Genomic DNA, 17,469 nt, shown 5'->3' on the forward strand with positions numbered 1-17,469 from the left:
GGCATATTTCCTTTTTTCTCAGATTCTAATATGCTTCTGGAATGTTATGGCATTCACTATTTTTTTTTTAATAGAGCCAGCTTTTTTAAATAAGTGATCTCTGGTGGATGACATCATCACTTGGCTTGTAACGACAAATTTACTGGCCTGGCTTCTTTAATAAAAAATTTGCTTTATTTTTTTTTTTTAAGTAGATTGTGGAGTATCTTTTGCTTAGTCATTGTGTTCTGCACAAATATATTCAGGAATGCATTGTGTTTGCTCTTGTTCTCCAGTTTATTCTCTGCCCTAGAAGTGATCGTTGGTCTCTGTGATTTTGTATTCACTCATTTTGGTCGTTTGTTCCAACCAACTCTCCTCCAGGTTCTCGGATGGATACAGTCACTTTCACATGTTGATGCAAGCCGTCAGGTCTTTCCTCCATTTCTCTCAGCTCAGTGCCTGGCTTAGCAAAACCTGCGGCGCCTCACCAGCCAACATAGTGTATAGGTGGGTGCCCACTTACCCTTTTTCTACTATAGGGCATTATGGCTGCCTTCTCAGTCACTTCAGTAGTCTGAAAGATTGGCCTAATGAAAGGAAGATATAAATTTCCCTCAAATTGGCTTGATTTCATTTAAAGTTCCAATTATTTTTTCAATAGTACTAACAATAACATTTTTTTTTTTGACATTTCATGATTTTTTGACATATTTCATAATTTGCAGTATTTTCCCTCAAGATTTATAATTTGGTAATATTTTCATTCTTATTCATATCTATCATTTCTAAAGTGATAGCATAATTCAATAGGAAATGAAAGCTAATTTGTAGCTAATTTTGTGTGTCAAGATGAAAACATTTGTAGTACATGGCTGTTTCTTTTCTCATTCTTGTGTTGCCTTCCAGCATGTGAAGACACTATAACCAGGAAGATTTTAGTGGGTGCAAAGGAGAAGTGACCCCATGATATGGTTATTTGTGCCAATGGCTCTGCAGAACCATGCTGCAGATCACTAATGATTAGAGGAAACAAGACAAAGAGTTTTATGACTGCGTGATTATCTGCATAAAACTCAGCAAACATTGTGTCTGATCAGGTGACTGTGAATAGCTGCAGTGGTCACATGATTGTGATATTTGTCAGGTCTTACCTAGTTGTCGTAAACTTTTAGGCACAGACTGTCACTGCACTTCATTGTCATACTAGGGTCATTTTTATCCATGACTCAGGCCACATGTCTGTACAGGACATGTATGTCCTTCTTGTCTTTTGAGAGGTATGACAGCATTGACTCACAAATTTAAAGAAAGGATTATATTTTGGGGTTACTTTTTGTGTTCTTTTGGGAAATAGAAGTGACAGTCATTATGACCAAGGTTTTATTCTTTTAACTGATTTTAGATCAACTCATGGCATTTTGAAAATCATATGAATAGATGCTATATGTATATTTTTACAATACATGTCCAATATCACACAAATATTCTTTTGATCTGCTCTGTCTTTACAATGATTGCCATTTAAAGCAACTTGCTACTCAGAATAAATTATCATTAGGGGTTAGATCTTGTGGTGCCTACTTCAGTTCACCGAGAGGCTTCTATTTAATGACCACATCAAATCTAATCAGTTTGACCTAAACACAAATCTCGAAAAGTCAAAATCTGGTGCTCCTCTCAGAAGATGCTCTCTCAATCATGCTGTTATCTATTCACCCATGCCCCCCCCCCTATATATGTCAAACATGCAGTGAATGATGACAGTAATTTCTGGCTACATAACAAATTTGTGTACTCTCTATTGCCCACAATAGACTTGTAAATGCCTGGTGTTGAATGTGGTACCATCATGCTGAAATAGGCAATTAGCAATTTTGCAGATTTCCTGTTGTGATGTGAACATAAGAAATGTGGTAAACAGCTGTCATCTCTCTCTAAATATGGCACTGTGCAGATTTGCTAAGCTGTTCACAAAAGCTTATTTTTCAAAAGCCTGTCTCTGAAAATAAAAAATCAAAATCAAGTTTAATGGAGTCTTAAAAGAGCCCCACCGACCTCTCTCCCTACAACAGAGACTCCAACTCTCCCGTTTTCAACGGGAGATCTCCCGCCAAAAGCCCATTTTTGCAAAATCTCCCGTTCTCCCGCTTGAGATTTGATTTCTCCCGCCCTGGGTCTGTGTCTCCCGGTGGAAAGGATTTCTTACTTATTGCTATCGTATGTTGAAAAAATAAGCCTTAGATAGCACCAGAAAACATCTAGAACCCTAGGAACTTCGCACACATCAACTTGGAGTCTCCCGTTTGCTAGGGGTTTCGGGCGGGAGAATCTCCAGATCAGAAGGTGATTTGGGTTGGAGTCTCTGCTACAACCAGACCAAAACAGCAAAACCATAAATACCTCACAAACATACACACCCATGGAGAACCAGAACAAGAAAACAAACCCTTGAATATCATGAATACATGTAGATATTCCCTGATTTTATTAACTATTATAAAGGACTGAAAGTAGTAATCCGCTGAAACCCCATGCTTTAAGACTGTATGCATATAATATACAGTGACGAGGACTGCAAAACATGTACAAATATAGCCTTAATAATATTCCTCCATTGTGCATGAGTAGTAGCATAAGTGTAGAAAGTAGAAAGTGTATTTGATTTGAATAGGAGGTCATTGGCAATAAAGCGCAGTATTTGCAAAGGGATTGTGAGAATGTGCTCAGAGCTAGCAGACCACTGACCACAAACTGGTGGTCAGTGGCAGCCATATGGTTTTGTTTACCTCTGGTATTCTTCTTTTAAGCCAGCTGCCTTCATGGTGAAAAACAACATTTTACAGGACTTCTTGAGTTGAAAACAGCTCACCAGACAAAGGTTATCATGTGCTTGCACAAAGAAAACAAGAAAACAAAGGAGAAAAGAGATGCATGACGAGAGCCCGACCACCTCCACAAAAATGAGCCAGAACAGATTTGTGTGGAGTGACTCACGACTGTGAGAGGTTGTGAAGAGTTGACAGAAGTCTGACCGCTGACCACAAGGAAGTGAATGAAAGTTGAATTTGGGTTACATGCTTCTGATTGTCCTGATACGCCAATGACTCAAAGGACATTTTGGCCACTTATTACTGCTGAAGTAGCGCAACTTAATTTGACAAACAGAAACTGGTCTATGGATGTTCAGAGTAATATCTCCTGCTCAACAAGTCCTTATCCATTTTCTGCAAGTCCGTAGGGTATGTAAGGGTAAGGATATGTAGTGTTCCGCCCACTATGCAGTTATTATTATCATTGCTCCGAATGTCATGAATATGTTATTTGATTTGTTAATATCCACCTCCCCCAGTGCTATTGATACTATTTAGCTTATTGTGGAAAGTATGGTGTCATGGTGTTGATGTGTAGTGTAGAATGACATTGATTGTACAGATCTCGAGCTGTGTAACTTGAACCACTTCAATGGGCAGTGCAGTTGTTGTGATAATATAAGTGATTGTCATCCTTACTCATGTCATAGTGAGCAAGCCTCTTATATTTCATTTCTTCCATCCACGCCCCTCCCCCAGAAGATATTTCATGACAGTGAGTCAAATTACCCAATACATTCTGTTTCTGACCAAGCAATAAAATGGGATAGGTTTGCCACTGTGCCATACAAAGAGTCTCATTCAAACAAAAAGATGAACAATAGGCTTGTTTTGTTTTTATGAGAAGCCGGTAAAATGTTTTAATTGTGACTACAAACCCTTTTGACTCTCTGTGTTATATTTAGAAAATTTCATAGCAAAATAACAAAGCGAAGAGAGAAAATGAAACATATAACTAGACCCTCTGCATTTACTGATGTGGCTGTCACAAAGAATCCCTTTCACTGCACTGAAGCATTGGCATGTATTCTGTGAAGCACTGCACTGTGACACATTATGACGTTTAGGAAAAGGGAAGTAATTCTGCATGAACACGCAATCATGGCTGTGTAGGAAATGACTGCAAAGCCCCCACCCCCACAAAGTAACAATAAAGGTGCCAAGATATTGTTTTTAAAGAGTGTGTACAGTTCTGGTCGAGTTAAGCTGATTTTGTAGAACAAAGCAAGGGGTATTAATCTACACAATACAAAGTATATCCTTGTGGGATTTGTTATCTAGGACGAAAAATGCACAAAGGATGGCAAAAAGAAGGAAGTGCGCCCTTCCATCTCCAGTTCATGTGAGGTATCTATGATTCATGGTTACTAACGCTCTTGACTGCAAATGACATGAAATAGCCTGGGAGAGGAGGGTGTAGTCACAACAGCTGATCCCTACAGGTTTATTAATGTTTGACACCGGTTACGTCAGTCTTAAAGAGCCATCTACTATTCATCAGAAAGATCATATTTTTGGAGAAAAAAAAAAACAATTATTGGTAGCCTTTAAACTGTGCCTATAACTGAATGTTATTGTCAAATGTTCCACTTGTTCCCTTCAAAATATTGATATGGTCGAAGAGTTGGATGATTTTTCTTTTCTTTCATTGATTTCATTTTAATGGGGATGTAAAATAATGAAAGATGACCTATTAGCTGTTCTGTTCTTTTGATGAATTACAATTGTATTCACCAAAAGTCTTGGACCTTCTTGCCTTCTTTTCACTCCTGTTACCCTCATATAACACCATGGCTGCATCACCACAAGAGCTAGAGAACTGTCACACTTCATTTGTCTCACCTTTTTTAATATCGAGGATGGAAATGTGATGGTGTTGACTGTTGGTTGCCCCACTTGATTTGATTGTCATAAACCTGTTACCACATTCATCGAGCCAGGTCTTCCCTCATTTCCTCATCTGCTCATGGTTTCCTATCCATTATTATTTGGGGGCAAGTTCCTCATTTAATGCTTGCTACATTGTACATTTAGAGAAATTCTGGACTGTTAAAACCAAAACTACCCCCTTCTACTCTTGAATTTTGAAGGGGAAAAAAGAGAAAAATATCCCCTTCTTTTTCCAAATTTGAATGTCTCATCCATTTCCAGTTTGTTTGTGACTTTGTATATGTGTATTTCAGTCATGAATTGTTAAATTTACAATTTCATGAATATTCCACATTTTGCATATTCCATATTGGCACGGATACTTTTAGAGCAGCGACCCTTTTTTGTTGTGTGTCTAAATTGATGTCAGTACTTCTCTCTGAGTTAACAGTAAATTTTGGCCTCTTGTGTCACGGCAGCTTTTTGAGGAAACATTAACCCAGATATATCTCAACCAAGGTCCAGGATTTTTGTTTGTTTTGTGAATCCAGTGATGTTTTTGGAGCAAATGCATGATGATTTATTTCCAGAGTAATATAGCAATTAACATGGCCTTGGTGAGTGTTTTTAGATGACCAAAGGGTCACTGACATATTGGCATTCATTCAGGAAATTATCGGTATTTGTTTGATTTTACTCAAAATAGCAATGGTAGTTGTTCCTTTGCTTACTGGTAAAATGAGTTTCTCTGAAGTAAATTTACTTTTATTAGAAGCCTCACATTCAAACACTATGGGCAATGGTCCTGTGAATGTGGTATATTGAGTACAGTTCTAGTCACAGTAGTGTGAATATACCCCCCCCCCAAAAAAAAAAGAAAAAAAAAAAAGAAAAAGAAACATTTAAGTGCCAACTTCATCACTTTTTTGTGTGACTGCAAGTCATGTGCACTTTCAAAGAGCATGAAATGATACCCAAGTAATATTTTGATTTTACAGTGCGAAAACTGCTCGGATGTTGAACATAAAATGCATACCTAATAAGGTATGTATTGATTGAAGATGTGGAAAATACATCAATATATTCATTGGTGATCCCAAGCCGTAGTCAGAGAAAGTGATGGAAGTAAAGGGAACAGTTGGACTGCCTCTGTAAAGAGAAATGCTGCCTGAGAGAAGATTACAGTGTGTGTTCTCCTCAAGGGAAATATTCTGGGATGCTTCCCAATGAGATGAAGTAAAGCATCCACTCAAATCTCAATACGACGGTCTCAAGATGTGCCAAGCTTGATTTCATCTGAGTGAGCCGAGCTCAATTTTAGCTCAGGCTGGCATACCCCATCTCGGCTGTAATAGAGTCTGTGTGCTATGGGTCGGGGGGGGGGGGGGGGGGGGACCTCCATCTCTTTATACTGCTCCTCGTCAACGGACTGTAGCAGATGCTTGTCAGGATGGCGGTGATGTGTAACTGGAGGGTTTCATAGCGGTGGAAGCATGATGAACAGTTGTGAAAGAATTTGAACATAACACAATGATATCTGTATGTGTACTTGCATATAAATAGACACATAAGCACACATGCACCAATTCACTTACTGTTTAATACTCTCCATTTTAATGTGTCTTATCTGCTACATATGTCTCTCTCAGAACATCTGTTACTTTTCGTCTAGATTTTATCTCTTTCCATCATTTAATATATCTTCAACAATCTGTTTGCCATCTCTTCACTTTCCAGTATTTTTAGTGTTTTCAGGAAACCTATAACTGGACATCCATGTGGCCTTTTGTCAATCATCACATATTTCTTTTTCTAACATAACAGTCTGACAGACAGAAATACACATAACTGTTTTGCACATGCATATACGTGTCTATGAATAACTGAATGAACGAATCTACAGATACCTAGTGTACATATCCATGCAGTTTGTATAAATGTATAGATCTACTATTATATGCACACATCCATATGTGCCCGTACACATTTCACTTCAAATGAGAATTTCATTTTCATTTCAATTCTATGACATTAAATCAAGAATTCAGATGGTGGGTTGTTGTTTGATTGGGGTGAGTTGTTTTTTTTTTTTTGGGGGGGGGGGGAGGGAAGAGAAATAAGTGGCAGGAGTCTCACCAATACATGTATCTGGTTTATGGCAATTTACCAGCTATTGGGTGAGATCACAGTCAAGATTGCCTCAGAAGACAATGTAATCGTACCCTCTGAATCACTGGAACATGTCTGCAAAAATTGAAGTGTGGCTCCTGATATCATTGCAGGGGAACCACGGTGTCTAGGCCTACAGTGTCCTTCATATTAACTAGGAAAACTGAATATAGAGGCTTTGAGATGGACAGCCAGAGTGGATCCCACAAGGGTATTTAAGATATATTACAATTATATTTCTATGCATTAGAAGCACTGTGGCATAGTGGATAAGACTCTGACCTTCTTGAGGAAAAGATCTTGGGTTCAAGTCCCACCTGGCTTGTACATGTCTTTGGACAATGTGCTTTACATGCAATGACCATCTTGACAAAGGTATATGAATGGTTTACTGGCCAGGATGGTTAATAATAATGATGAGTGCCTTCCCAGTGACCAGTGTTAACACTGGCAACGCTACTTTAGATACATAGACTGTGCTACTATTTCTGAAAATTTTCATTAGTTTTGTTTACCTGATTTAGCAAGTAAATAGTGTCAACAAGCAGAACCATTTATTATCATTATATGAGTCTTGTAGACTCTATGGCAGTGAGAATTTCGTGGCAAAAAAACAAAACAAAATCGAAAACAAAAACAAAAACAAAATCATCATGACAATCATAGTCCATAGAGGAGAAAAGGTTGCAAATTAACACTACTGCCATTTACGTAATTCAAAATTTTGTCAGGCAAACAAACAGATTGTGCTAAAAAGCTTTAGAGGCTGTGCCATATAATTATAGTGTGCCATTTAGAATAGGAGATTTAAAGCAATTTCCTCAGTTGGTATATATATATATACACACACACACACACACGGATGACAAATTGAATTCCCAAGGGAAGACAGGTGATTGGTACCATTAGTATTTGCCTTGGCCCATTTTCTCCTTAAGCTGCAGGCATTGGATGGTGCCTGCATATTTCCCAGGTCATCAATCCAAGGCTCAGTCGTGCAGCTTTTCACTGCTCGGCCGCTTCAACCGTGGAACTTCCAAGGTAGCTCCATGCTTCAACAGACTTTGGATTTCTACAACCGTAATACCATGCTTCATCAGCTGCATAGCTGCTCTCCTTGTTTACGAGTGCCCTGAAATACCACGTTGACATTAATGTATGCATGCATGTATTTTATATCACAGTAGCACATATCCATTTTCAGCATCGAGGGTATTGCCACGCTTGGTATTGTTAATCAGGAATGGAAATGATCCTCTGATATGAACAAATGTATTTATAGGTAAGAAAGTGTGAACTGCAATGGTTGAAAGTGCTCAACTACAGTTGAAGCAGTAATTTATGTAGGAGCTCGTTAAGTACAAAATTTGATGGGCTGGAAAGTGTTGCTTAATTAGTGACTAAGCTGGACAGTCTGTTTTAGCCGAACTAAGCCTCATCAGCAGCAAAATCAACTTTTGCAGATTCCTGTTTAAGTATAGGGCAAGATGACCATTTATAGCTCAGGTGCTTATCACAGAAGTTATTAATATGAGTGGCATTTAATTAGTGCACTTTGTTGATATCTGTCTAGAAATCCACCTTCTCCTTTGATTGTATCCACAGTAGAGGGCTACAGGCTTCAACCCATTGAAGACGAGTCCCAAGTTTACTCGGACAGGCGTCTATGGGAAATATATGTTGTCACGAAATCAGCCTGTCCTGAACAGGTTAAGGGGTAGCACCACATGATATTGTGTTGCCCCAAAGGTGTTACTGGTTTGATTGATGGCACTTGGACAGAATCCTTTAAGCTGATGCATTGGAGAGCTACGCTTGAAGAAATGGGCTTGATTAGTTGCATTGATAGCTCATATGGCACATAGGTCTTTTGCAGTCTTGCAGCATTTCACAGTGTTTGAGCATTCTAGGGAAATGCCTGCCAGGTAGTAGAAAATACTTGGAAGAGGGGAGTCAACACGATTACAAATCTTGTGAACTGAACTCTTGTCAATATCATTACTTCTGGTGCGTTGTTCCACTCATACATATTTGTGTTTGAGGTTGTAAGGGCATGATGAAGTGAAACATTTTTCAAGGCAACACAGTTTTTGAATCATGAATGATAATACTCAACCAGTCAGGACATAAATAAAGCAAACAACAGATTATCAATATAAATATAGTTTTTCATATCTTTTTTTTTTAACAGAGGCCATGATACAACCTCTAGGGCTTTAGGATAAAAGTAAAACACAGCTTGTCGATAGGACATTAAAAGGAAAAGCTGTGATTATCTTTTTGTAACTGCACGTACCAAATGTGGTTTCGGTTGCAGTTTCATTCATGCGTAGCTGATGGCATTTAATGTCATCCTTGGATTTAATGAGATCATGTTTGAAAGACTGGAAATAAACAAACTCCCACTCTTAGAAAGGGATTGTAATGTTTGCGGAATGTGGCAGAAATATGTAGGGCCTATACCATATTGAACATTCGGTGGGGGCATTACAGCACAAATGTTCATGCTGTGCTCGGCTATGTGCATCTTTCTGTGTGTGTGCAAGGCGGGGCAGTCACTGGTACAACATACCACAGCATGCCAGCAGAGCTAGGCTGAGTTCAGGGCTGATATGTGGTGATATGTTCACTTCAGGTAGTTATAATCAAGTATGGTATCATTATTACAATGGGCAGACCAGCTATACATGCTGTAGTAATCTCGTCATAGCATCAATAGTGGCAAGTAAGAGACCAGTGGATGGGGATAGAGGCAGGGGAAGAGGAGATAGAAGAGGAGAGGGGTGGGGGGGGGGGGGGGGGAGAAGGAAAGAAATGAGGAATACAGGCCCTGGTGTGACCTTCCCATGTGCCCATATATATTATTATAATGTAATACTTTGATTATAATTCGTACTTCAGAGCCCTCAACTGTGTCTTATTTATACCGTATAGGGTGGGATCAACTGTGAGGGAAGTCCAGTTTGACTGTTCTAGTTTCACACCAGTCACAAAAGCGCAAAGTGGATTGTATCTAAAGGACAAAAGAGATGCCATTTAAGCTGAAATGTGCCAATATTGTCAGAGTTCCATTGAATAATAGGAACATTTTGTTGTCTTCAAGCCATTTATTGCATCTTTGTGTAATGCTCTGATGTATGGGGAAATTCCTGTGAGAGCTATCTTGAATGTTCTTTGAAAACTGCTTTGATATTTATGTCAAGGAATTTGATAGATTATTCTCTTTTTAACTTGATTGCCAGGTACAATACAGAGAATTCAAACCTTGCCATGATAATAACTTTTATGATGTGCTTACACTACAGCCCGTCAAGCCTCGAGTGTGAAAAATCACCATCTACATACTCTTGCTTGTAATGAAAATGGAATCATAAGATACATTGAGTGCTGTTTTACATTAGTGATGGTGAGAAGGGAACAGAAACACGGTTTTTACTAATCTCAGGTACCAGTATTTGCAGCTGAAAATAGAGTGTTCAAGTTATTTGTGATGGTGTTCATTGCTCTAACTCAATTATTCTGGTGGCCATATAGTGCAATATGTAATGAGAATGGTATTTGGAAGCAATGGTCCATAGACGATTCACTTGTGTGACACCAGGGAGGTGACACCATGGGCACTGGTACAGACATGCGAGCATGTACTTACGATTTTATCATGAATTAAATTATGCTAAATTTTGTGTGTGTGTTATTGTGTTTGATGACAAAAATGTGTTGCATGTGCTCAGGTGATTAATTGTTCACTGTTTACCAAATTCTTTTCGAGAGCAGATATTACTCATTTTAGTAAAATCGCAATGATGTCTGGAAAAAGGAGAGATCCGTTCAATCTTGTTAAGATGTAAAAAAAGTTTTGATTCTGCAAAGAAAGCAAAACTGATTAATAAAAAATATTTGACATAACTATTACAGGTATAGTGTCTTATAAAGGCCCATTTTCATGTTTGATCTTCCTTCCCTTGCCCCCTCCTTTAAGTATTTAAGCTAAAAATACCAGTGCTGGTACACATAAACAGGATAAAGTACTGATGACAAGAGTCTGAGCGAATCGGTTGGGGTTGATGTTTCTGGGTGACTTTGAATATTTTATGCAGAATTATGCATTATGTAGCTAATGCACCATGGAATTGTTGGTACACAGTGAGAGGCAAGACAGTTTCACAGTGGTGCCTGCTTAAATTGTGATGACTAATGTACACTATGACTCTCCTTGATATATCTTGTGTGTTGGGGATGACCCCATGTTGAACTGTGGATATCCATGTGTTGGGCACACGGGGAACCAAACATTAGGAATATCACATCTTCATCGCCAGCCGCTGATTGAGCACACGGCCGGAGCTTTAGTCGGCCTGTCACTGATGCGTAATTTATCCCTCCCATCCCAAGTTGGCGTGATCTGATCCTAAGCCCGAGCTTTAATCTCCCCAAATCCTTCTTCGGCCCCCCTGGCACCCTCGGCTGCTGCGACAGTTTTTCAGCAGGATGTTATAAGATACCAAGATCTCGTGTCGCTGCTTTCCTTTCTCACTTCACTGTGTGCTTAAAAATATGATACTTTTTCATGTTCATGGCTTTATATGTAACTCAAATTACGCCGTTTCCGAAAAATGTGCTCTAAATAAAACATTCATCTGCACCTAGTTGCGTTGCTAATACTGGAAAGTGTTACTCAACTCTATTTTCTCTTCTCCCCTTTTAAAGTCCCTGTTACAGTTTCAATAGTCATATATGCCAGCACTCTTCAAATATTGTCATTGTACAAATTATATGATATACAATGAGAAGTAGAATCTTTGAATGTGATAGTACTGAACAGTAGAACAGTGTATGTTGTGGAATAAAAGCAAAACAACAGTGAGGTGGGTTTTTTGTTGTTGTTGTTGTTGTTGTGCTGTTAGTGCAGTACCTTGTTGCATATGTAACATTTGATAAATTTTGAAATTTTATAGATAAAGTGAATAATGTCCCTGTCGTGTCAGTAGCATTTTTTTTTTTTTTTGGAGTTTGAATGCATGCTAAATCATTTTACACCTACCGTCTGTTATCATCAAGTACATCAGCACAGAAGAATAAATGTCTATAGGTTTTGCACTTTATGAATTGATTATTATTACAATGCTGCATTTCTTCCTTTGTAGAACATTTTGCACGAGTACGATGTGTCTGCCTGACTGCATGTGAACTGGCAAAGCTAGCTCTGTGTATATTCTTGGTAAAATGTGTATCAAACTTAGAGAGCTGCTCCAATTCAAGTTCATGATGGAAGCATATTTCTGTGGTTACATTTATTCCCTTTTTCTATCCCTCGGTATTTTTTAGCTAAAGGAAATATATTACTAATACAGAGATGACAACTGTTCCTTTTTTTTTTTTTTTTTTGGTGGCGGTGGTGGTGGTTTGGGAAATTGGTTTCATTTTTGCCAAAAATACAGAAGGTATTGTGTTTCCCACCAAAAAATATGCCTTTTCAGTCCTCAGTATACCACTCCTACCACAACAACAACAACAACAACCGTATAAAGCAAACAAGCAAAATAACCCCATATATTGTAAAAAAATTGACATTCATGTGATACATGTGATGTGGAACATTGTTCATTCAAAGTGTGACAGTGTCAGGGATGTTTAGTTCTATGAAGACTTCAGTGAATATTAGGGTCCTAATTGATGAGTGGTTAGGTGCCTCTTTGAGAGCTGACAAGCATCCGACAGGATATCTTGTGCACTGGGTGACTTACCCTGCAAATGTACAATGTACAATGTAGATGGCACCGCCCATGATTCACTTTGCCCGTGGCATGTTACTCAATATAGCATTCCGCCGTCACATAAGAACCATTACGGACTAATGGCACTTACGGTGGAGCCATTTTAGAATCATTATGTTGAAGTGGTAGACATCATTTCAGTGGGTACTTGGAATAATGTGGTATAACTCTGTATACTACTGTGCATATGTGTGTACTATGATTTTGCTTCAAGTCTGTATTTTTGTGATTTATCCTTGTACAAGGAGACTCTAACATTTGAAGGAAGCCCTTTCAAAAAACAAAACAAACAAAAAAACAACAAAAGAAAATAGGAGCAAGACTACCTTAGATCAGTGAATAAATTGTTTGTTCGTTTGTCTGTTTTTGCCAGGCAAACAAATGGCTTGATCTTTATTGTTATGGTAAACTCTAATTCGGTAGACCAATTCCGTAGTGTATCAAAATCCACAGTTGTGTAATTTTTGTAGAGCCTACTAACATATTATTTTGTCCACCTGCTTCATCCAATTAAGTTTTACAGGCAGGAATTCATGCAGCACTTATTAGTTGTTGCTAGGTAGGGCAAACTGTCTGCAAGCCTTTTGGTTGTTAATGCGTTCCATCTTTTTAATTTGTCGAGTATGGGAGGGTGGATGCCAAAGCTTTGTCTCATAGTTGTTAGATGATAAAAAGATCCATAAATTTGAATTACTAAATAGAGTAAAATGGCTGATGATAGATAATTAACTAGTACAAAACAGCTGAAAATATTTGTGTGCATTTTTAGAATCATTGCTAAGGAGATCATGCCAGCCAGTATGTGGGGCAAGGAAAAAAAAAAAGAGATTTAGCTTAAAAGTCAGCTACAGTCTTGTTTCTTACTTGGTCCTGCTTTCTGCTCTGCAGCTAGCTGGGGAAAACTCAAGCCCTATTTCATGATGGGATACATAAGCCGATAGGAGACATCGGCACTGCATGCATGCAGCCAATTGTCGTGTGACATTTTGGCTGAGTATCAAGAGCATGCCTCCTCTGAAGAGGAAATTTCCACGACAAGTGAACATGTGTGTCATTGATCTCAAGATGTAGTGCTTTTATCTCCCTTTTTTTTTGGGGGGGGGGGGGGGGATTGCTTGATTTACTTCAGGTATTGGGAGCTGACAGACTATAAAAGAGGAAGTCGGCTCCATTTTCTTGACGACTTTTTTGAGTAGAGGAGAATAAAATAGACAAGCAAATAGAACAGTAAAACATATTACATTCAGATTAGATTAAATTAGATTAGATTAGATTAGATTAGATTAGATTAGATTATGTTAACAGGTGTGTAAATTGGTAGTGATCACAATCACAAAGGGATGATGTCAATCACAAGCCTTTCATTGGCCTGCTTCCATATCTGCACTAAGTTTCTTTTGAAACAGGAAAATGAATTCAACATCCATTCAGAACTTAAAGGTCCAGTTTACCTTTGGGAGCAGTGATTTCAAAAATTTTCAAGATATCATATTTGATGCATATGTGTAGGTCTGTTGTATCATAAAACATCCTACCATATGAAATATTTGTAATAAAACCTAAAATATAAGGAGATATCAGGGTTTTTCTCAATAAACCGTAACTGTATACGGTTTAGTCTGGAAAATTTTTAATTATAACTATTATTCACATTTTGTGTATTTAACAACACTTAACATCGATTATACGGATTCAAATTTTGACAGTGGTTGTTTCTATCCCTAACTCACATTTTAGAACTATTTTATAGCACTAATGCTTTCATCTGCAAATGGTAAATTATGCCTTTAAGACTAATAAGTTTATGACAAGCTTTCTGTATCAAGGGAGAGAAAAAATATGTACATGTTTAGTGTATCAGAGAGCATTGACCTAGTAAGTGAAGTGTTCTGTGTAATGGCATTTTCATGTTTAGCTGGTGTAAATTTGTATGTACTGCAACCACCATACCTTCATTCAGTGAAATGTCATTGCTTCTGTAATGAGAGAAGTGGCAAGAAAACCCTGTTTCCTAGAAGTTCTGTGTATACTGTAAATCTGCATTCTAGTGAATGGTCCGCTGAATTAGTTGTGCTCAGTGGGCAAATTAGAAGCTTAAGGCAATATGATTGTGACAAAAAGAAACTTCGCTTGAGTCAATGCGTTTGCATATGGTAGGGTTAATTTTGTCATTTATTTATTATTATTGAACAAAAGTGCAGTTTTTGTCAAATTTATTGAAGCTGTGGCAAGATAACATGGCATTCCTTGACTTAATCTTACTCCATGACTGTGTGACAGTAAGGGGTTTTGAATGGAATGAAGATGGCATCGTGGGGATCACATGAAGGCTGTATGAAGCAACAAGCCTTGTCACATTGTTGCCAATATGATTATCCAGAGAGTATCTGTTTCGTGCTCGCAAACCTTTGTCGCGGTATCTCCTGTGGCTTTCCTGTCAAAAGCTGTTGAGATGCTCGCTTGAGGCTATACTTTTTTAAAGTGTTTGATGCTTCTGATATCATAGCGTGACATGTGAAATGCATCACATGTAGTTTCTTTGGCTTGTAGTCCATTTGAAGGGAATTTTGAGTGAATTCATGCATGTGGTCCATGTTGTCCAGTAATATGCAGTGCAAAGTGTAGATTAGTCATAATACAGCTCCTTAAACTGCTTTAATTAACTCCTCTGGACTACAGTACCACATTAATCTGCCACTGATCGATATTTTAAATGGTACATTTAGCAGCAATACTAGCAGTGAAGCCAGCCTCCAACCCTACCTCCCTTCATGAATGTGCATCGCAGTATGGCTTTTTAGGCAGAATTGCACAAAAAAATCACAGCTATTGTCTGAAATTTCCCTAGATGATAAAAACTGATTTTAATTCAGAAGCAAAATGGTGGTTCCTCTTTGTAGGTGACAAATGGCTTTTTCACTGTATCTATTTCTTGTAAACAAATGCAGCATAAATACCGTGCAGATCATGATTCCATTATCTTGTCATTGCTTCATTGAACACCAGTGATGAAACCAAATGGCTCTCGATGTGGTTTGGGTGTAAGTTCTAACTGCATCCCAAATTAGTAAACTGTCAGTTCTACTTCTAGAAAATTTGCTGGGAATGTGGCAGTGCACCATTGTTAGGGGAAGTGTTGTGTACATTCTGAAACAGACTGAATAATACAGGAATGAATATGGAATTTTGCCCTGTCCCGTCTCACTGAGGTCACCATGTGCTTGATCCAATCTGCAAAAGTGTGACAGTAGGTATAGCTAGGAGATCTCACTTTGACAGGTACCAATCGGTGTGGAAATAGAAATTTGATACATTACCTACTTGGCAATGTAAAGACATTGAGATATTGATGAATGACAGATCCATTGTTTACTCTCTGCCATACTAATCCATTGTGTTGCCTAGATTGTTTATATTCTATCACCCTGTGCAAATTTCTCATCACTTACACCTGAAAGACAGTTTTTCTAAATGAAAAAAAATAAATAAATAAATAATAAGTATAATAATATGCAAAAGATGTCATCCAATATTGAGCAATACTCGCTGTGATAGAGTAGCAGTACTTATTTTTACAAGTACATTGTAAAATTGAGGTTTTGCTCCATCCTGTATTAAGTAAGACAGTAGTTAGTAGAAACTTATTTATCTGCATCTATACGGTGCTGAGTAAAAGTCCGTCATCAATGTGATACATCTACTCTGCATCACAGGCATGTGATTTTGTTGCTGTTGTTGTGAATTGTATGATGACCAGTACTAAATACATCTAGCACTCTCTCTCTCTCTCTCTCTCTGTCATGAGCTTCATAAATAAAGATCTGCCAGTCAGAGACAATCAGGATGACGAATGGCTGCACAATTCAGACTGTATGATCTTTAGAGGCCCAGATGCATTTGATGCACATAGCTGACCTTTGACCTTTCAGATCATGTGTAGAAAATAGGAAGATAACACTGTGCCTATACCACTGCCAACTGCACTAAAAGCTCTTGTCATATCATGCTTCCTCATGAAGTTTGATGTTATTATCTCTGCCAAGGAAGTTATGTTTTTGTCGACATTGGTTTGTTTGTTTGTTTGCCCATTTGCATAATAACTCAGAAGTTTTGAACGGATTTTGAGGAAATTTACAGGAAAAAGTTTATGATGACACATATCTGAATTTTTATGAATTTTCGAAGGATCTTTTATCTTTTGGCAAATAGGATCAATGAACTTGGGAGTTCAAGCTGCGCGCATTTGAGGTTTGCAGCAAGCACTAACGCGCATGCTTTGCTCAAGGCGCTGCGCAGCAGGAAGCTGATGAGGTAAACACGGGTCCTTTATCATTGGGATATTGGGTGATTTTTCCGCATGTGTGTATAGAATAGTGAAAATGAGCTGCTTGGCACCGGTCTGCGCTCTCCAAGTGCTTTTCTAGTTCTCTAATCTTATATCGTGGTAGAGATGGACACAGTAGTCTTCTGTGGAAAGCATGGATTCAAGGGAAACAGGGAAAACTTCATAGCAGATTTGCTTTAGTTTACTGACTTGAATTTATAAAGAAATACAAGAGTAAAAATGTTATCAGCAATGTCTTTTTTGTAACGTTTGCTGTTTGCCCGATGCTTTTGTTTTGTAAGATTAGGAAGAGCTGACAAGATTGTACATCATGAAAAGTGACTAGATGTTGTAAGTGACATAGGTGATTTACCTGATGATGTTGCTTTTATTGCACAATATGATTATGAATGCATTGTATTGTAAAGTACCGATAAATTTCCATTAATTTCCATTTTATAAGATATCGAAAGACAATCTA

At 38.1% G+C, this 17,469-nt stretch overlaps 1 protein-coding gene across 1 annotated transcript in view; it reads left to right on the forward strand.

Moving 5' to 3' along the window:
- LOC140237731 (atos homolog protein A-like) overlaps positions 1–17,469 on the forward strand; it is a 62,293-nt gene that overhangs the window by 33,998 nt on the left and 10,826 nt on the right. The window contains exon 4 of the mRNA XM_072317658.1: positions 364–489. Within this exon, the coding sequence (XP_072173759.1) occupies positions 364–489 (126 nt within the window). The remainder of the gene's footprint in view (positions 1–363; positions 490–17,469) is intronic.

The sequence above is a fragment of the Diadema setosum genome, chromosome 14 (genome assembly GCF_964275005.1).
Source record: "Diadema setosum chromosome 14, eeDiaSeto1, whole genome shotgun sequence".
In the NCBI taxonomy this organism is placed as follows: domain Eukaryota; kingdom Metazoa; phylum Echinodermata; class Echinoidea; order Diadematoida; family Diadematidae; genus Diadema; species Diadema setosum.